General features: G+C 40.2%; 1 protein-coding gene across 1 annotated transcript in view; it reads left to right on the forward strand.

The window, feature by feature from the left end:
- Positions 1-23,281, forward strand: part of cfap299 (cilia and flagella associated protein 299) — a gene marked incomplete at both ends in the record, with an annotated part of 70,965 nt that overhangs the window by 15,628 nt on the left and 32,056 nt on the right. The window contains one exon of the mRNA XM_083673120.1: positions 7,622-7,712. Coding sequence (XP_083529246.1) covers positions 7,622-7,712 — 91 coding nt within the window. The remainder of the gene's footprint in view (positions 1-7,621; positions 7,713-23,281) is intronic.

A 23,281-nucleotide genomic window follows, 5' to 3' on the forward strand; every position in this document is an offset into this window, starting at 1 on the left:
GATTGCTGTGAGACCTGGGAGGTATTATAACTGTCCTGGGGATTGCAGCGGACTGCTGGAATGCGTATCGTTAAAAAGATGGTGAGATTCTGTTTCTGCCATACCCAAACCTGTCAAGGTGCAATGTATCTGAAGGTCGTGTGGTTGGATTATATTTTATAACTAGGAGAGGTTCCAGGTTCCAGAGGAAACAGATCCAGATTTGATAAGATTACTTTAGTGTTGCCAGGCACTTCAATGGAAGTGACATTATTTGCTGCTAACAACATTGTGAACATATCAAACTCTAAAATGATGGCACTAGTTCATCAACAATGTCAACTGTCAAGATGCTGGCATCTTGTGCTCTGACTTAACATTGTATACCAAGGGGGAATGGGAATGCGATCAAAACTAGATGGCACGTATATGTTGCCTGCAGTCTGCGCCGCACACATAGTGGCTTGTGCTTGGCAGTGATCGGCACAATGTTGCGTTCATTAAGTCTGGCTGGCTAGCAACTACAGTAGCTAGCTGGCTGGCTACGAGCTGGATTAAAAGTGTTGAGGTACCCGACATGATTTACATCATTTCTACAGCTCATGTGGTTTGATAGCTAGCTAGCCAACTAACCTAAATGTTGGTGGCATGGCTAGTACTGTAGTAGTAGTCGTAAAAGTAGCCTGTAGTAGTAGTAGGAGTAGGAGTAGTAGGATTAGGAGTAGTAGTAGGAGTAGTTGTACTAGTAGTAGTAGTAATAGTAGTAGTAGTAGGAGGAGTAGGATTAGTAGTCGTAGTTATAGTAGTGTGCATTGCTAACAACAGAAACAAAGGTACTTTTTATGAATGGACGTGGCCATGTGTATGTTGTCTTATATGTCATGGGCAGGATAGGCTCTAACAATGGGAATTCCAAACCACCCATTGTATAAAGTATAGTTTATCATCAATAACTAGATAGATAGTTTATCATCAATAACTTATTTAAAAAACACTTTACAAACACTTTTTTAACATATCTAAATATGTTGTGTTACCATAACTTAATAAAAATGTTGCTCCTAAACTTGGCCTAATACATTGACTAATGATTGTTATAATATGCAACACACCTCTGATTCTCTCCTAAAATCATACAATATAAAAATACAAATATCTTCAGACACGGAAGCAAACATTTATGGAAGTCTTGCAGCACTTTTACAAACTCCTGAAGAGGATGGTTGCCTGTATCGGAATATTCCTCTTTTCCCGCAACAAAACAGAAAACACATCTCATTTGCAATATGCATGAAAAGCCCAAGCTTTGCGGTAGGCAGTATAGGGGATAGCCTGTTGAAATGTCTGTCTAGAACATTTACCTCTGGTTTTGAGACCTTTCAAAAGACATTTTGGAAGGGTTGTATGCCAAAGACCTGTAAGTTACTAAAGATGTCCCAGTGCAATAGAACTTAAAAAAACACAAAGTCCTTCCTCTCCTTTATACCAATGTGGGAACACAAAACATCTGGTAAATCCCAGGGCTGGTGGGGTTTGACATGGCTGATAAATTCATGACAGGGGCCGGTTACTGATAAAAAAAAATTAAAAAAACTGTAACAGAAGAGCACATCATGAACCTTTTGAGTGGAATGAACAGAATCTTGTGAATTACAGTGCTTGTGGGTAATTTAAGACTTGGTAGTTTCTTTCACTCTTGTTATTGTTTCCTTCAGCATGTCTGATGAAGACATTTTTTTGCCTTGTGGACTCAGTGTCCATATAAAAGTGTCAGAATTTGAGCTGTTTAACAGCTTCCCTTTAGTTATTGACACAGTTACACTGGAGGGTTGTATATCAAGCACTTGAGGCCATCTGAAATCCATTTTGATAAAACATGCTTTTTATTATCCCCCTGGCGGGATTAATTACTGCTGTGGGCTCTGGGCTGGTCCTGATGATTCCTCTGTATTGTGGTCATGGTTCATGTTGACCAACACACGCATGTGAGCACACACACACACACACACACACACACACATGCGCGCACACACACACACACACACACACACACACACACGCACACACACACATATGCGCACACACATATGCGCACACACACAGACATGCACATGTGCAAACACACATACACAAAAACGCATGCACACACACACACACATGACTGGCTTCATCAATGTAAATATATTTGCCTTTTTATATAGTAAGTGATAGTATAATTGTATTTATTAATACTGTAGGCTATACTTTTGCTTTCCTCTTCACCAAAGAATAAGGGTATATAAACGACCACTGAATGACAATTGGCACACAAGTGAAGAGAATCCATTTGAAAAAGCTTGTATATTCAGAGTAACAAAGTTAGTGTGGCAAAGAACACCGGTTCAGTTTCTATCTACACAGAACATAATTAAGTGCATGTTTACCCTTCAATCTCCCCCCACCTCGTAACCTCTGACTGAATCTTTACATCATCCACTGGAATCTCTTTAAAACAATAAAGGCGCTTACATCTTAAGTGTGGCTTATGTCCAAAACACCCTCAAATTGAATGTAAATAATCGGACTTTATGAGCATCAACACAATGTTTTCAAGGGCACACAGGGTTGTTTTCTGAGGGCCATCAAAGACCAATAATAAGGCGACCCTTAAGGAGACCATTGTGACATGGCTCAGCAGCTTAGAAGTCATCCACATTCTGTAGTTTCTAGGCACCACCACACTGCTCAGATCTACTGTAAGTGAAAGTCAAACAAACGCGATACGCCTGTAAGTAAAACATCTTTACTACGTGAGTTTAAATGGCTGATACACTCTGTGTTGTATAATGCTACCACAACCATATCATTACCCAAGCCAAATCCTTAAAGCAGTCGTATAAAGTGATCCTCCCTGAGCAGGAGGTAAGTCCTTACCCTTGCCTGGTTTCAATCAAGATTAGTCAGCGTCCTCTTCTTGAAAAATACACTATTTCAGGGGTCGTTACATTCTATGACACAGGTCATTTAGAGGAGAGCACCATGTTCCGGAAGCAGTCAAAGAGAACACATTTGAAAGGCATGTTTACGGTTGCGCTTCTATATACAGTGATATGTGAACATGTGACACTTTTGGTAGGCAGTCGGACAACATAACCAATGCTACCACACTTACTGCTACTATTTTAGATACCAGCATTGCAGTTTCTAGGTGCCAAATTCTTTAGGGAGTAATGGTCAGTTTTAGAATGCAAAGATTTCTCGGAAGTCTTTTTTTGTTGTCGTTGTGTGGCTTCTGGCAACTGATTGAGTATGTGCCTAAATCACATCTGTTTGACACTCACATCAGCCTCTAAACACCACACAGATGTAAGATTGTATCTCTCCACTCGTAAATAAGATACCAACGGAAGCCACAGTATTGGTTTGTTCAGTGGGCCTTGGAGCAGAGTGCTTGAGTACACAGGAAATAAGATCTTACCTCCTCGACACTTACCACTGTGCATCTGTGGCCTTTTGATATTTTCCCTAAATGGGCTGAAAGTTACAAAGGATGACTAAAAGTTGGTTTCCATATGCGACAAAGCTATAAGACATTATTACTGTGATTACCTTTAGTTCTTAACAACTTGGGTTAGATACTCCTGCCTCAAGAGATCAACCTGTTACACCCCTCAAAACCTTCAAATGTACCAGATTTCCTCAATAACCTAAGGGGTCTCTGGGAGTTAATTGAATAGGTCTCAAGCTTGAGTGGCAGAGGATGGCTTTGGCAAGTCTGACCCCACTCAAATTGCACAAGACTCAACACCGAGGAGGATAAAAGTCCATTGGAGCAATGCACCTTTTCAGGTTCACAAGCTTTACTGGTCCCATATCTGCAGTTTTTCACATCTGGTCCTGGGATGATTGACATTTAGATGCTGTCACAGAAGATGGCAACCACCTGCCTGGTCGAGGAGCCCTGCATGCATATTCAGTAAGGAAACACAACTGGAAAAGACACCCTGTTAGAAATTCTGTAGGTGTTGATGTAATCTCAGTGTAATTCAACCCGGCTGCACGGCATCACAGTTGGACTCGTCCACCACAACATGTTAACGTATTCTCAGTGAACCAATGTCCAAACCAAAGGCTCTGAAGAATGGCTATGTATGCACCTCAAATCTCTACGGAGCACATGCTTGAAACAGATTAGGCGGACATGTTTTGAGAAGTGTTCTCAAATGGAACTAATCTAATCATGTTTAACAGTTCACACCTCTGCTTGTTGACTCTAGGCTTCATTTGAAATGGCTGTCTAATGGTTTGTCTGATCTTTGCTATTCATTAAGTTGAGTAAGACTGTGCCCCTTTCATCATCTGGTGTTACAACAGATGTGAAAAAAACGGCAGGTGATTTTCATAGACCAATAGAATTGTTGTGAATGTGTTCACAAAAAGTTAATAATAAGTACCTCCCCATACAGTGATTGAGATTCAAATTAGATATGGCAAGGATGGCAGTAGTGTTGAATCAATATCAAAAAAATATTTGAGAGTTTAAGAGTGCTTTGCGTGCCATTCGTTACAGTGCAATTCTGTCAGTCCTACTTTAGGAACTGTTTGGTGAAGACACTTTGAAACCCTACATTCTGTAGTTTTGCAACATTTTGGTTTTAGCATATACCTGAACCAAAGTAAATGGCGTGTGTGTGTTCCATATATTTAGTACCCCCTCCACTACCCTACACACACATTCTATTTTGAACATCCAGAACAAAAAAGATGAAGGCCCCAAGCACGTCATGGTCCGCTAAATCCTTTCCAAGCAGTGGGACTGTTTGTAAAGGGCTCCACCTGCCCTCTGTAACCTGAGTTGAGCAACAGTGTATGCCTGTTACCACAGAGAGGGGTTTTAGGGACTCGTTAAGAATATTAAATCTTCCGGCAAATGCAGGTGCATGACTTCTGGTGTCTCCCTCATTTGCATAATGGCAGATAGTCAATGGAAGCCCTTAATGGTCAACTGATTGCACACAGAGATGAGGCAATTGTTTCTCAATCACACTCCTCCCCTCCTGAGAATTCATCATCTTGCCCCCTTCTCAAACAGGCTCTCATTGTAGGACTCATTCTGCGACACACCTGGACTGGACCAAAGTGTGGAAGACATTATTGTCTTTGGTCCAGTTTGAATACTTATATTAGAGATATATCCACTCTTCTTTCCACTCTAGAAACCAAAACTGATTTGATAGAGTAAGATACAGTGCCTTCGGAAAGTATTCAGACCCCTTGACTTGACCCCTTGACTGAATACGTAGGTACATGAGGTATTTCTGTATTTCAATTTTAATAAATTTACTGAAATTCTAAAAACCTGTTTTCGGTTTGTCATTCTGGGGTATTGTGTGTGGATTGATGGCAAATTCTTTTAATTTAATCCATTTTAAATTGAGTCTATAACACAACAAAATGTGGAAAAAGTGAAGGGGTCTGAATACTTTCCAAAGGGACTGTATGTGGAAGTAAGGTTTCCAATGTACCGCATTTACCCGCCTAATCATGTGACATACTCTGTGATCTCTCCATGATGGAAGAATGAAAATGCAAAGTATTTGGGAACTGGACTTTCAACTCAGGCCCTCTTCAGAGCTACATAAATTGATCATCTCTGCCCTGACTTGAATGGAAAAGCATAGAATGATTTACCTTGCACAATACTCTAGTCTAGCCCCATAGTGTGAGAGTTATCATGAAGGTCCTTGTGATATCACAGCATTGTTTCAGAATGAGCTTACAAGATTTATTTGGATAAAACTGATTGTTTGAGTTTGACAATTTAATGTCTATCCAATTAAACCCAAAGGAAACATTTGGCTAGAGTGAGACCGCTCATAGTGAAGTAACTTTGTTCAAAGAACTTCCTGCATGGCTATTTGCTTGTCCATTCTGCTTGATATACAACTGTCTGTTAACATTGATATTTGGCTTGGATGAATAGGGGATAAGTTGTCTGAATGTTTGATTTGGTTTATTTCAATGAAAATACTCACACAGGCTTTTGACCACATATTTGGCATAGCAGACCACTCTCACCATGTGCTGAATGATGAGATAACAATATAATTATTATGGCAGAACAAATGTTCTTTGGTTCATTTATAAGCTGTCATTTATTTACCCAAAGCACATGGTATGTTTAACCGTGAGGATTCACTTCCTTTTAAGCATCTACACTGTTTCAGACATCTACAGTTTACATAGAGTGGCTTTATTTTGCATAGATTATATAGGCAACAGCACATTTGACTTTTTAGACCTACAGAAATAATGTTTGTTATGGTGCATTATAGGGAATTCACATTTTCAAGTTGGGGCACATCATTGTTTAATAAAAAATTCAAGAAACACCTACTGTCCATCACAGCTCTACACCACCAGTAGCATTACTTTTTAATCAAGATTTCATTTTATTTTACACCCTTTTTTTATCTAGATTTTATTCTGGGGGGTGGGGGGGTGGGGGCAATATACTGTTGTTGTTTTTTAACTGTACAAACCGTCTTTCTATTTTTACAAATAAAAAAACTAAAACTAAAAAAAGATAACTCATTTATCTGCGAAATTGTTGAAAGACACATTTAGGCTATCACTTACATAAAATGATCCAACAAAAGTATTTTGAACTCTTATACCTCTAAAACTGTACCTCACCCGTATAAAAATAAACATCCTTTCTACCAAAACTTTATCTTGACTGCAAACTGTCTAAACCACAGCAAAATGTTCTCAATTACTTGTTTACTGCCTTGAGGATGATTCTGCAAACTTGGTGTGAGCCTGATGTTTGTGAGCCTGAAGTTTTCGCACAGTGAATTTTGGATGAGTGACAAGGTTCTATTGCTGGTACTGAACTGTTAACTGTTTGAAACATCAGTGCCAATATTTTGTCAGGTGTGGAGGCTTCAATGTATGCCAAAACGTTGTTTCCATGGAAACCGGCCAACTACAGTGTAAAAAGCTGTCATAATATGATACAAAATAATTTAGACTAATCCTTGAAATAATTAATCTTATAGCCCCGGCAGTTCTCCAAACGGTCAGTGTGATTGATTAACAAAACTCAGGGAACACATTTGACAGGGCCTGTGTGTTTGCTGGATTTCCAGAATAAAAAAAGAATACAACTTGTATAAATAAATATCAAATGTCTATAATGAAACAGTGTGTGAGTTCATTCATATTCAAGTTGGACAATTGATTAAAACAAACAGCTACAGCATTCCATTATGGATCTATTGCTCTATTTCACTATCTGATTGAAGAATGTATACCTAATTTCTTATGTACTTTATTTAAATTTAAATTGTTTTGTACTTTAGTCTTTTACTGCTTGCTGTGGAAAGAAAAAAGGTAAAAAATCTGGTTCAAAGCACTGACTTATAGAGGCCCATGGAAAAGTGTAGACACATTTCATATATACTGTTTGCCAAGTTTCACCCAGTTAAGCTTAATGCAGAATAGTGGTAGCCTAATTATTAATAATGACTGTAGAGATGGAGAAAGCAGCATGCAGCTATGCAAGATTGTAAAAAACGTCAGTAAAGAACCTTTAAGGCTCTACGAAACATTTTTGGATTTAAAGAAACATTTCAAACTATTTCAATGTTGTCTTTTCCAGGACACTGGCAAGTGTAGGAAAAGAACTCAAAGATAACTTCCTGAAAGCCCTGGCAGAGCGAGAGGAGGCCAACCGCAGTGGGAAAATGACTGTGAGTACATTATTACAGCACTCCAATTGCTACGTAATGGGATTCCCCCCAAATATTTCTGCAATTCCATTAGGACGGGAACAAAATCTACACTGTGTCAGGTTGAGTGGAAATGCCCCCTCCCAATTCCTATGGAGCCAGCCGCCTGCCCTGGTTCCATCCACCACCCAGTTAGCTCTACTGAGTGCCAACGCCAACGCCAACTACCTGTACCTCCCTGGCGAGCTTCAGTATAGCAAGCTTAAAACAAACAGAGCGATGCTTTACGTTGTTATTGTTTCACTATCTTAACCCTGCAACACAGCAATCATATCGCAACTGGGTGAATTGAACATCCAGTTCATGTCTTCATTTAGTCTGTCTGTTTCCTCAGGGTCCTCCAACAGCTTAGAATTACAAGTGTACGTTTGCTATTGTATACTGTATATATGGGAATGTATTTATTTATGTCTTTACCACTGGGTTTACTTATCACCTCCACTGCCCATGAACCTTGTCACAAGGTTTATTTACAGTTCTGTTCAGACATTAATCCTTGATACTAATGCATTAACACATCAAAGGGTCAAGATATTGTAAAAATAGACAATTGTCAAATGCCTTGGTGCTCCATACGTCGTTCCAATGTTGTCTTTGCAGTTACATACATAAATCAGATGGGGAAAAATGTGTATAAAAACAAAGATATCTAAAGATATGTATCATTGTACCCCTATCCTTAAAAAACAGCACCTATTCTCCACTCACATATTCACCAGTGCTAGCTGTTACTTATGGCTGTTTTAATTGCATGCCACAAAGCATTGTCAATAAGAAAATAAGCGATTGAGGTAATCCTTTTGTGTTACAGGATATGATTTAACTCTTAACTGCTAATGTTATGCAGTACAAACCCACAGTGCAAGATGTACACAGAAAAGTATTTAACATAGGCTTACATCTGTAACAAAGCTACTGTGTTAAGCCTGTTGTAAGGCAAACCTGTTTGATTGAATCCGGCCCCAAGATTGCTATTCCTACTATTCCTATAGTACACTAAGTAGTACAAATCTGATGTATGAATTTTCATTATCCGAGTCCAGGCTGTTTGGTTATACTAAAAGCAAGAGGCTCCCAAGTTGGTAAGATCTGTAAGGGGCTGTTCAACAGTATGTCGTCCTGCTGTTGCTGCTCGCTGCTGTAGCAGTGTGGTGGCTTTAGTCAGGCCCAGCTGTTTGAGTGGGCCTGAAAGGCAGCAGGGGAACCTGTTAGCCGCAGTGATAGATGAGCTTCCCTTCTAGGGGAACCCTGCTCTCTGTAATGCAACCAGGATGAAAAGGGAACCTGGGAGAGGATAACCTCTAATGTCAGGCTAACTGTTTATTATGACTGCTAGCATTATGTTTCACATCAGCCATGCTCCGGCCACTCCACATGGTTAGAATACGAGCGCTTTTCGAGAAATGAAATGTGAAATCACAGTCCCCAAAAAAGCGAGGGGTAAAAGGGAGGGACTGTGCGAGGCATTGTTTCGCAGGGTCGGCTAGCGGCGGCAATAGGTTCGGAACGAATCACCCCCGGACCCCGGTAAGAGTGCCGAAAAAAAAAAAAGGAGGGGTTTCATTTTTTGACCTCCCTTTACCTGCCCCTGTGGGATTTGCAATTATAAGATCACATGAGGTGCAACGAGGGAGCAGAGGCAGAACCACCAGACACAGATTTTTTTCCCACTGGATGTTGACTGTGTAAACAGTCACATGCAGAAGCCCCCTTTCTGGCTTTTCAGACCTGCGTTACTGAAGCCGGCATAAAGACTCAGTTACAGCTTGTTCCTTTCACAGATATTCAAAGAAACCACTGTAGCTGACTCCGAAAAAAAAAAAGCTGTGAATCAAGCAGTGTCTAATATACCTCTTCCTGTGTTTAGAAAAGAGAGAGAAAAAAAACGACGGAACAAAATATAGTGTTGTGTATCACCAACAATATTATGCTGACATGATCTTTTCCCTCCTTTCTATTTTTTCCCCCACTAAAGTGCTTCCTCTGATGAAAAATTGTGCTGGGAAAATGTTTATTTTCCTCCACCCCCCCTCTCTGTTTAAAATCGAACCCACATTTGAGCACTTAATACCTCTTCTCTTGGAAACTGTTTGAGTAACAGGTAATCTTAATACAGTTTGACGAAGCTTGACCTCTTCGGTATGTTTATGTTACTTAAATGTATTCCAGCCAACATTTACCCATGTGTGGGCATATGCAAGATATACTGTCTGTTTCTTTATAAAGGCCCATACATTCACATTATGGATTATTATCATTTTTTACCAGCCTTGGAAAACGTAATGTGTTTTTTAATGGCAATATGTGTTTATGCTTACAACTTTTTATAATAAAAAAAAATTAGTCGCATGTTTGAATACAAGTTCATAGTATTTGGCTACTAAATGGTTAATAGACATCAGCAGCTCTTACACAGGTAAGAGAGTATATCAAACGTCCACAGTTTTGGTTTAACTACTCCCTGAGTCATTATAAAAATAGGCCTCTTATTATACCTGTCAAATACTCCTGGTATGAATAGAATTTACACCATTTCACTGAATATAATGACCAACGAACCATATCAGGTGTAAACCTCTTCCTGGCATTGACTTGTGGATTTGAAATGTGGTAACATTAAATAGGCTTACACTCGACATTAAATGCTCTATTGACTACTCTGTTTGAGTCTAAATGGTGCCCCCAGTTATTTTCTGCAATGACCTGTGCTTATTTCCACTATGCTGAATATACACATGAATGTGTGCCTTAAACAAGCAGCTGGCTGTATAAAGGCTTGACATTACAATGGCTAATAGTGGGCTGTTAATGTGATGGAAATAGAATGGCTACAATAGTCACCCCGATAAGTACCTAGACTAGCTATTCATCTGGTCTTACACGTGGAATTTCTCATGGTGTCACATGGTATAGAGAGAGTAAGCACCATTTGACGAGACCACCTACAGTATCACGGTTGTTCATATACAACCAATATCTTAATTCCTCTGTGTATTTTCCCCTTCCCTGCATGTGGGAGAAATGGCATAGCATAAAGGGATGAAAAACTGTTGTTTGACAGGCTTTTGTTGCTTTGACAAAAAGTAGTTTGTCCAACACAGAGGAGTTCTTTTCTGTTTTTTTTCACGATTAGATATTCAAGCCTTTGATTCTAGCCCAACTGAAATGCTCAGATCCAAAGAGTTGTATGAACCAAGAGTCAGCGGCAACGGAACTGAAGTTACGTCTCTCGGTTTCAACAAAACACGGTTTGTTTTTTTACTTCATGTAGCCCTTCTTTCTCATGTAGGCCTGAAATCCACTTCATGAAAGAGTCCCATTACAAACCTTAATCTTTGATAAGGTTCAATAATAAGACCACCCAGTGGTGTAAGGTATACTGCACAGCACTCCCTTTGAGCTCTCCTGATGAGCTGTTGAAACACATGGCTCTAGGAGTGCAATGGGAGGAACTTCGCCCTGCTCCTTAGGCCTGAGGATCAGCCCCAGTAACACATTCCAGGTCCTCACGTCCCCTCTGCCAATTACCAGGCTTTCCCGCACACTCGAAGGAAAACAGCTCTCATTTTACACTTGTTATTCATTTTTTGTATACTTTCTATCTGGGTTACTCTAAGGTATACTGCAGCAGCATTAGAATCTGGGAGGAAAACGAAAAGTAGAATTTTAAACACAGCGCTCCATAGACTGGCAATTGTCAAGTCATTGACTCTGACATGCATACTTCTTTTTTTTTGCAGAATAACAACACATTGTAATGACAGATATACATGAAACAGTGATTTACTCACATTTAGGCGACATTAGCTGTTGTCTCCATTGAGTCAGATCCATACAGCATGTCTGTGCTGGCATGTGAAATCACCCTGAAAGGACAACTCCTCGGTTGGTCATCATTCCTATGCAAATTGCGTTGTCTGCTCTCACAGGATCTGTCACACAGACTTGCAGGATGTTTTTATCAGGCTGGATGACATAAGTAACCACAGCATCGCAAAGCATCCCCCAAAGTGCAATTTATTACTTTTTTACGGAATGCATATAGGCTAGCCTAACCCCCTGAAAGATGTCAAGTAGTATGTCATTAGAACGCGGTTGCTCAATTCATTATTCTATTGAATGTTCTCAGTGACCACTATATAGAAATAGTGTGTGGAGCATTTATCTTGTGCTCTTTTTCTCTCCAATTGGAAAGCCACTGCCATGTTAGCTAGATTGAATCCAGGCCAATGTCTATATTGTACCTACAGTGTTCACACATTCACTGTTTTGTGAAACCCTGTATGTTCCCGGAATCCAAATCTTAGGCAAACAAGATCATAGAGTAATCAGATATGTAACGCCTTCTCAGTATTTCTATTTCACGTCAAGTTGTTGGCCCTTAAGGCTCTAATTTTCACATTTTGTCCAGCCATGTTTGAATAGTCTCCTATCATTACTGTGAACTCGCCCCAAACAGTGCAAACTTTACAGACATTACTAAGCTAATTCATCATGAGGCATTCATCACTGTTGTGAAAGTAATGATACAGTACTATTCAAACCATTTTGAGATGTTCAAAAAAAAAAACAGGAAAAGAGGGGAAAAAGAAAACATTGGGGGTGATTTATAGTCTTTCAAACGGACGCATAATAGAGCAAAAATGTATATTGTATGTCATCATCTTCCCCATTCATCAGGGGGGGGTCACCCTTTTATCTTTCTTTTATGCCACGCTCAACCTTTGAAGTGAGGGGTTGAAATTACACCTGTCAGTTAATACACGTTCTGGTGACTCCATCGTTCTGTCCCTCCACAAAAGACATTACAAAGATTGATAGTAGACATGGGTCCTAATGAACGGCCCATCTTCCCTTTGTGTGCAGTCTAACCCCCAGCCCCTCTTATTCTACCCCCCAGGACAGAGGCAGGGCGAAACTGGCTGGCCCGGGAACTGAAGGGAGGCCAGAGGCCGCATGCCTTCCAAATTGGGAGCAAAATAATAACTCCACTCAAGTTAACTGTTTTTCTTTTTCTTTTTTTTTTATTGAACACCCGGCCTTTGGGCTGTTTGAACAACTCCTGAGCCTTGCATTATCTTTCTCATCAGCTGAGCTTCTAAAGCCTTCTGCCTGGCCTGCATTGTGCTTTTTCTTCCCCGGCCCTGTTGCGAAAGTCACTCCGCTGCCAAAAGTCACACACAAACAAAAGGTGCACCTGGGCAGCTTTGGCGTTATTTACACTGGGTAAGAAGTTACGTTTTTTTTCTTCTTTTTTTTTATCAAATCCAGGTCACACCTGCACAGGATGCCGGAGGGTGTCCATTGTTGGAGGTACACATCTGAAATTGAAGGTGTCCCTCTACCCACCCCCCTTTCCTTTTTTGTTTGCGGTGTTTGTGGGGGTATTTGGTGATGTCAGTTGCATCTAACTCACTCAGGTGCTGCCAATGGAAAAAAAAATCCTGTCTCCGTTATGTAACTTTAAGAAGTAGTTAACCAATTACTTACTTAATTGGTTTTGGTTGTATTCAGCATATACAGTTTCAGCATATCCATGTTAACAATGCAACAACTGCACATTGTCAAGTCAAAGTTTCTTGGTCATATGCACAGGATACAGATTGTAAATTGTACAATGAAATGCTTACTTTGCAAACTTCCTCTCAACAGTGCATTGAGAAAGCTTAGTTGGTAATTCCACCACTCTTTGTAGCTATGAAGATGTTGTGATTGCGTGTTGTTCTGGTCAGTATAAAACACAAACATAAGGCAGAGGACACATGTTTATTTGATCTATTGTGTATCTGGCATTGAACAAGGACGTCATTGCCTGTAAGTAGTCAGTTAGCATTTATCCAGTGCATGCCTGGTTCAACTTGCAAACCAAACATTTTAATGGAGCATATTCAACAATGTAAGCCAGCCTTTTTGAAGTAAGGTGTGTGCAAGGATACCCAAAATCCGCTTTGCTATCAAAACAGCATGTGTTTCAGGTAATGATTAGCCTACTTGTAGGCACTACAGAAACACCTTTCGTTTTTTCTTGAAGCGTAGTCCACAAAAGTATAGAATAGACTTCAGTTGTACTAGTTTGACAAATGATAGGCTGTGTTTTGGGTATTGAGCATTGTATTAGTATGGCATATTATTTCAGTATTTGCTTAAAGTACAGATTTTAGAGTTGCAAGATTATTCTATTGTGTCTGTCATTATCCTATTGCACCACTATTGTGTGAGACATACTGTCTGTTTGCATGAAGTAAAACAACGTAGAGCTTAGATGGCCTTGAAGACAAAAGATTGGTTTAGTCATATCTTCATTAAATATTACTGAATCTATTCTCCTTAATGACTAATGAACTTTCAATTACCCGCAAATACACGATGTACCCTGAAAGTAAATATTCATGGCCAGCAAGATTAATAATGATCGAAAAATGGTTAGGTTTCTTTCTTAATTTTTATGCTATCATTTCATTGGCGACATGGGAAAGGGAAATTAATCATTAAAACAGAGCACATGGCAAACTCTGCCTCACCATAAAGAGTGTATGAGTATATTCACTCTTGGCCCAATACCAAGCAACAAAGGTATCACTGTGGCAGTCAGTTTGTTTTGCCTGTACTAAGGAAACAACTGCATGCCGTCAGATTTCACGAGTTAGAAAACATGTTCTTTCTCCATGTCTATTGTCCTTGAGCAATGGTTCCACCATACTTTATTGTATTCCTCAATACATGAGGAATCACACACATAGGCTTACACGCACGCACACACACACACACACACACACACACACACACACACACACACACACACACACACACACACACACACACACACACAGAGAGAGACACACACACAGATATCTTGATTAACACTCATTGGATTAGGTTTACATTCATTTCTTTTTTTTCTTTTTTTTCTTTTTTATCAATGTGGCTGTTGGAGATTTTGTCAGCCTCCCACCCCTTTCAGGCCAGTCATTCAGGCGGTTGGCTTTTGCTGTGTGTCCATCGCCCAGGGGGACTTCCTGTACAAAGGAAGTGTTTGTCTTTGGTCTGTGGACCCAGTGAGTCCTGTATTGATAAGCCCCTGTCGCGTATAGATAATAAGGTGGTCAGTCATGCAGCCCAGAGATCAAGTTTAGCATTGAAATTAAAGAGGAATTCCCAGCCCTATTGCATTACAGTCTGTGTGTGTGTCCCCGCTGCCCAGGCCTTTGTCCTTGTCATGGGCAGTAAAAATAACAATAGCAAGTTGATTTCAAAGCATCAGGCCAAGGTGGATGGCCTTAGAAAGGAAAGTCCTGCAGGGCTATCGTATGACCTTGACTTGAATGGTGTTGCAGAGTTGAGAAGAGGTAGGGATATGGCTCCACCGGTTTGCGACCATCTTTCAAGTAGACAAAGAGGACTTTTTCTAAGGAGAATTGACCGTTGTGACGTGTGATCATTTTACAGGCTTTTAAAGATTCTCCATTATTTATTTCTAGATTTTAAATTAAATTCAAATAGCTAGAGAGTTTAATCGTGTTGATTTATGGTTGTTATTTAGCGAGAGCTGACTTTTTGAGTACCATAGTATGATATTACTTGGGCTAGACCCATTCATTCGCTTCATTTTCTCACACTTGCAGCATTAGTAGAAAGCCATAACATTTTATGGTGAAATATTATTCTTGGCTGATTACAAGACATGGATTTCATGGGTAGTGTCTTGAGTCTATAAAAAGAAAAAGGATAGCCAAATCATTATGTATTGTGTTGGCCCAACATGCACATATTGCAGCTGTGCCCTCTTTCAGAATGTGCCACATCTGCTGTTGAGGCATTTAGAGAAAAAATAAAAAGATGAAAAAGACCACAAGTAATATTTTATTGTTTTCGAACTACCATTTAGAATTTCTTCACAAATAGAATGGGATCTTTCCACAAGCTGTGCATATTTGAAAAGATTTCTCAAAGTTTCATCTTGAAGGCCCAGCTGCCATTAATGGCTGGTACTGAGGTTTTTCCCATGTCATATTTCCCCCAAATGAAAGTGTAATAAATGTAAGATTCAAGCTACTGGAATTACAAACACTGGGTCTCCAGAGAACATATTTGGCAAGTTGTCAACTGAATGCGAATGAAACGCTTGTTCCCCAGGAAATCAAATCCCATATGATCTGGCTGCTCCATCCTAGCATGCAAGTGGCACCACTTGCCTCTTTTCTTCCACCACTGACACTGAGTGCCTGGAAGTGCCCTTCTTTAATGATTTCCTCTGCTCCGCCCTCTAATGAACAGCTGCAGGAACCCCGAGAAATCATCTCAAATATGTAGGCTCTGGACCATTTTCAGAGCAGATGAAAAGGGATACACTTAATCTAATCTCTCAAGCCCAGTCTCAGTTTTTCACAAATTCTTTGAATACATTCGGAACACATTTGGATTTGTGGACTGACACCAGCAAAACATCTATCATCTGGATTTACTCTTGGGGAGATGGGGAGTTGCAATAAGCTTTGTACTTTGTATCAAAGGAACGATTCCATTAAGTGGAGGCCATCTGGGAGCCTGGGGACTTTATAAAGTACAATTGTTCTGTTCCGCTGCTCTAAGGGGCTCTTATTTTGGCTGCTGTAGGAGATTTACAAGGAGGGAGATGATTGTAGAGATTTTTCTATTTTCTTTAAGTATTACGATTTATCTCTTGTGCCTTGTTCCTAGTAATACTCCTTTAAGTAATGGGCAAGAGAGGTTTCCTAATGCATCAGAGGAACTTACTGAAAGAAGCAGACCACAGTGACCTCTCTGTCACTCTCTGTCACACCCACTGTTTTATAAAGCTAGCTCTGCTCTGACACAAGTGCCAGTGCCCATGACAGTGAAGATGTGTGAATGTGTGTCTACATGTCTCCGCTCACATACCAGCGGGCGTTGTCACTCAGTCACTGATTGAGCTGTTTGTCTTCTGCAGAGTCTCACAGTGTGAAATGTCTCACCCTGAGCCAGATAATATGGCCCTCATTTTAAGACCCTCGTCACCTGATACGTTATGTAATCCACAGCCTACTGGTGTGGATAGGGATTCACAAGGTTTAGCCTTATCTTAACTCTTAACATAAATGGCCCCCTTTGTCCTCCCTGACATCTTAATTACTTAAACAACTGGAGAGCGCCTGTCAGGAGAGTCTATTGGACAGCATGCGATGAATCAACTATTCTGAGAGAATTATGTAGCACTTAGTGGGATTGGCAAACTAAGAAATGTTTTTTATTTTTTTTTATTTGAATCATCATGAAATTCCTGACCAACATGATCATTTTCATGATAAAGACAAGGAGAAAATCTAGTGAGCGAGCAACATACCACTGTCCAGGTGGTCCAAACATGCCTCTCAATATTTTTGATGGACACAGGTTCTTTTAGGTTTTGAAGTTTCCCTTTCCCCTTTTGAAGACATCAGCACCATCTTGTGCGCTGTGGCGATCGGGTTGAGGTCAGCCGTTGCTGTTATCAAACATTATTTACATCCTTTTCCCTTTGCATTCCTTTCATCCATAACCACTTGATAGCTTCAGAGTGCACCTGCTTATCTGTCCCGGCATGGAATCTTGTCTCATCCGCTCACCAACATCATGATGTTGTTATTCCTGCAACTCCCATCCACAGCTATCATTTGTCAAGATGACACATGGCACATGTGCTCGCTTACGTGTAAGGAACCATTTAACCTCAGTGTTAAAAAGTACAGAGAGGCTCCTCACTCTTCCCTCCAAGGAATGTACACCTGCCACGTTTTGGAGGCTGTATGTTTGACTGTTGAAGTTGGAAATCAACACTGTGTTGTCTGTACAGTATGTGAAGACTGAGAATGTTATTTGTCCACTTTTAAGCAAGGGCAATACAGCAGTAAGGTGTGCACAGGGCTCACACCTAGCAGCTAAAGTATTTGCTTGTTGTCATGGAGAGAAAAAGATGATAGTTCCAGAAAACAAATCCTGAGTGATCTATCATGATCTAAGGCAAATTGAAAGTGGTAGAGAGTAAAGGAAAGAAAACTCATACTGGACCAAATGAGTGATGAATTGGATTAAACTGGAGTTTGAAAGGCCTGCTTTGCCAAAAAAAACATCTTGCCACGGGGAAAAAATCAGAGGTACTTAATTGATATTGTGAAATGTAAACTGAAATGGACCACCATGTTGCTGAAGTTTGGCAGATGTGTTGTGTCGACAAATGTTGCAGGTGGAACTGCACCAAGGGCAAAATACCACTAGTGTCAACAGATCAGGCAGCCCCGCTGATTTCTCATTCGTTAGATAATTTAATGTTTGTCGGGCCTATAGGAATTAACTCATTTCATTCCTTTTGCTTCAATACATTGGCATTTTCAGTCCAGGCTTCTTTCATTAGCCATTTCAAGTTGTAACTCCAGCTCTTTGTAACTCCAGCTCTCAAAATGAAATGATTTGAACTTGGTGCATGTTAACATTTTGCGGTATGTAAACTAGATAAATATCATGAAATGACAGTTCTTAAATCAAGCCTTTGCCCAGCATTGGAAAGGAGGCTTGATCAGGCAAGGGTCCAGTGATCCAATGCAGGTATTTTGACATTTCTCAAAGCCAAATGGGTTAGCCAGCTTACTTTACGAAATATTCAAGGAAGCCACATTTTTTTAGTTTATAAAGAACAAAAGATCAACTTGAAACGGGCATTGTGTCACTAACTCAGTTCTCTAAATAACTAATATTCTACTTTAACTTTATTTTATAAATGTTAGCCAGCAAAATTATTGAATATTGATCCTGCTTTGTTAGATATAAATCTGTAGTGGGGTGGAATACTGTAGCCACGCATAAGTGGTCAAAGAGCCGTTACTCCATCTGGGAAGCTTACCCTCACGCACTCTTAGCAACACATGGAGAACATTCTTTGGAATCTTCTTTGTTTTATCACTACACACTGGCCTGCGTGGCTGTGTATTATTCCACCTGAGTAAATACTGCACGGCAACTCTCCCACTTAGGTCAGAGCACATGTCTTCCAGAGGCAGGCCTCAGCCTCTCTACGCCTCCTCTCCCAATCTCTAACCCAATAACAGAGCCTCCGCACTCCCTGCCATCTGAGCGGAAGTCAAGGTATGCATGTTTTTGATTCATATCTTGGCAGACCAGCTGCGTACCACCATAAGTTTCATATATAATGTATGGCCATACTGTCTCTCTATTTGGTTAATTGTTGACATAGTTCCAACTACACGCCAACGAAAATTGAGCTCATAGTTTAACTTCCAGTTTCTGAAATTAAGACACGCTGAATTCTCTGCATATTTTCATCTCATAGTCATGCAGAAAAAACAGGTGTACAAGGAGCTTGCCAGATATGGAGATGGTTTGAAATAGACTTGTGCCGATTGCCAAAAACCAAGTAGCATTGACTATATGTTACCCAATTTTTGCAAAGTAAAAAAAAAAAGAAGGTTTGCACTCAATTGAAAAGTCTCCACCTGACAGGTGACACCTAAGTCCCCTACACCTGTGTAGTAATGCTGTAATTACTCTAATTACAATGAGCTGTGTGGTTTGTAACAGCCCTTATTTCACTTGCGTAATAACAGAAAATGCCCAAAAGTCCCATACTTCTGTAAGCAATTAAATATTAATTACAGTACTAATGTACTATGTAATAGCATGTTAATACAATGTTGTCATTAGAGTAATTACAGAGACTACACAGGTATATGGGCAACTGAATAGTAAACACACTGGGCTCTCTGACTAATCATTTTCTACCTCGTTATGTTAGCTACGTCAGCCTGAGGAGCTTGTCATTGCATCAGAATTCATTACAGGGTATTTGCAATGTGTTGCAACAAGCGTTGTTTTATATAAGCTCTGGTATATTTGCATTATAGGAGGTGTCACGATAAGGACCGATAAGCGTGTTTGTTTTATTGATCTCTATAGCAAGGCAAAATCACAAGATTAAGAATGTACACTCCCACATTCGCTCCAAAGACAATAGATAACATATTCATAATACAAGAGTTGCCAATTTGTACCGTAATGCCCTATATGTCTGATAGTGACCTCTTAAGATGTGTTTGTATAATGTGGCTTAGGGTGGATTTATAGTGGGATAGATTCATACTTTGACATTGAGGGTATAGTCACACATTTCTGTTAGTTTGCCAGTTGGCTAAGTAATACATGTTGTACAGTAATGGGATGTTAATGAGTATGATATAATAAATAGTATCTATCATATTAGCTGTCTTGTTTGTACAAGCACAAGATACCCCAAAACTGTTCAGCTGTATATTTTGCCTGCATTACTCAGAACAAAAACCTCTGTGTGAGCCATATACTGAAACAATCTCTTGAAAGTGATACTTCATACCATGAATACACCTCAGGACCACCGCCGAGCTAACCGAGTGACTTGCTTAAATCTGTGAGCCGTAGGATAGACATGAGAAATGACCATTGTATTCCCACTGTGGGTTCCAGGGAACAATAGGGCTGGACCAGGTCCCACACACATCAAAGGCTTGCTAAAGACAATGATGTCCAAACCTCTGATGGTGACTTTAAAGAATGGGAGTGATCTCATTTCATGTCAGCACTAATAAGAACCCAGATGTGATACCAAACCATTAATCACACCAGGAGAAAGGACAGCCTTAGAGCCTTTGGTTACAGTGTTGGTTACTGCTTATGCCCTTGTTATCCATAGTTACTTCCTTTTAAACGTAGGCTTCCTTTACCCCCCCCCCCCCTCCCTCTCTCTCTTTCCACATCACATACTGTATCCACCCTGTGTCTATTTCTCTGGTTGTATGTCATTACTTCTCACTTGACTTTTATTTATCAGCTTTGTATTTCCAGCCGCCATCTGGCCTGGCTGATATCACAGAGGGGGACTGGTTGTAATATGGATTGCCCTTCATTTATCTTCTCCCCCTGACAACAATCTGCTCATCTTGAGAGAAAGAAAGCAGAGATGATATCAGTTGGTGGAGAATGGAAAAGGGTGTCAAGATAAACAATGTTTTTTCGCTTTTGGAGTCATTTAGCCTTCCTCTTAGACAATGTTAGACAGTGTCGTCTTAGATTGTAAACCCCTTTTTAGTTTTTTTTAGGACTGCACAAGGCCCAGATCAAAGGAAATCGCTGTCTCTATTATTCTTTTCCTCTCGCAGGGCTGAACTGAAGTGCATTTCATGGTTTAGAAAACACAGTAAAAACACTGTGAATTCCTTGTGCCGCAACGCAACAGCCACGGCTTCTGGGATCTCATGGCAAGCCCAAAAGGGAGCTTCTCAGTGGAGCTGCAGGCCAACTAAAACAGAATCATGTTTGAACACCTATTTCCACTGGGAAGGAAAAAGAGCTCTGAAGCTTTAATCAGGATCTTAAAACAGTCAAGCCTTTGATAAAGACTGCTCTGTACATTTATCTTACTACTCTGAAGGGTACACTGGCTTATGTCATCCACTTTGATCCGACTTTTGGGAACATGGTGTAGGACATATCTCTTCTGGAGAGCTGCCGCCGATAACATTGGTCAGCTTGTGATGTAGTGCAGTAAAAAAACTGGGGCCCTGACAGCCCCCCCCCACCCCCCGTGTGTTTGCGTGTGGTATCTCCCTCTTTTTTTTCCATTATGGAAACGGAGTGCCATTAATTTTCCGAGCACTGTCATAAACATCACCTCCTAGATAAAGAGGAGTGGTGATAGGGCATTGCCCTACAAAGTGCCGGGGCAGCAATATTTAACTTGGACGTGTTCTTGAGGATGAGGCCAAACCCAGCAGCAGGCCTCTTGGCAGGTGTCATGGATGACCGGTTTACAATAATGCTGATAGGAACTGCGTTGGACTTAGGGTTTATTTGACACTTCAACCTTTAGGCTGCAAACAACAATGCTTAAACAACACTGAGGCATTTATTCGGTGTAAACTGATTTCAAACATACTGCAAGTCGGTTTTTAGTTTTGCTTAAAATTGTTATCTTTATCAGTAGCTGTAGCATGCTTTTAGGGCATCAAGATCAAGACCAGGACTGTACTCAACGAAGGAAGCAGAGTGAGGAAGACAATGGGAATATTGAGAATTCCTCAGTATCTCATTAGGCAGGAACAGGATTAGCAATGACTTCCTGTTTGTGATTAGAACCGACCAGGCCGGCCTGTGATGTCGGCATTAAAATAAGACGGTCACCCTTGAAAGGTTACCTCAAACAAGCCAACCACGGGGGGCATGTTTTCTTTCCCGTGACACATCGAGCTGCCACTTAATGTGACCTAACCCCCCCCCACACCCTTAGGCCTGCATGTCAGATCATAAACTGATACTTAAAAAAAAGGGCTTACAAAGGGAAATTTACGATAATGGGTTGTAAAATAACTTTCAAATTACAGGGAGCGGAGGAGCTCTGGTTTGTGTCACAACCAACGGTCATTACAGTGACCGTCTTTAATGGCTACAGGTGTGAGATTTTTGGTAAATATCTCTGTGGCACTTGACCCTATTATCACTGGCCATTAGCCATGCCAGCTCAACACGCTTTGCCTCACTTCATTTATTTATGACCACCTTGATCTGGGCAATTTGTCAGTCAAATTGTGAAGAATTTCACCTGTAATGGCTACGAAATGACATGACTGTAGAACAACAGTGTTGAAAAGTTCATTCTCTTACCTGGACTTCTGTATGATTTATAATGATAGGGGAAATCAATATGTATCGTTAAAGCACTATCACAAAAGGTTAGGCTACATGTTCTATATAATATTAGACATTTTAGTTAGGGGCCTTAACAAACTCTCAGCCTTATTTTTCCGTCATTAAAGCACATTTGTATATGTAGGCTAATTGTATTCTCTGTCCAGAGTAGCCTATGTCATGTGAAGTCAAGTTAATGTGCAGTAATTCACATGAAGGATCACTCATCCAACAAAGACGTAGCTTAGACATAGGTATTTTTCCAACTCACACACAGTTGTATGCCTTAATTAAACATTAATTGTTTGATTTACACAGGATAAACAAGGTGCCACCCACAACATTGATCGGTTTCAGAGAAAGCTTCACAATATTACAGAATTGTTTTCACTGGAACCCATGTTAAGAGTGTGTATTCATCCAGGAATCTTAACGTTTTAACCCTTGCCCAGAGTAAACACAACTAATAAGAGGTTCTCCAAATAAACATATCCCATTGCATAAAGGATGCAGGAGAGAAAACACAATACTAGTCTTGATGGTGACGTTCAACAAGTGCAATGCTGCCACTAAACACAAGCATAAACAGCGTCTTGGTATAATATTAGCAATATATGCAATGAAATGACCATGACATTTAAAACATGTATAATGCATTATACAGGCATGTATGAGGGGTTATAATGTCTTATTTTGTCAATTCATAGTATATTATGTCTGTCTGTCATTTTTGTACTGCCTCAAGAAAGCTGATACTGTTTACTATTTACCTAGTATGAAGTATGACATGGGAATGCAGCTATACATGTTTATGACAAGTTATACTG

Source organism: Argentina silus (assembly GCF_951799395.1).
Source record: "Argentina silus genome assembly, chromosome: 7".
Taxonomy (NCBI): Eukaryota; Metazoa; Chordata; class Actinopteri; order Argentiniformes; family Argentinidae; genus Argentina; species Argentina silus.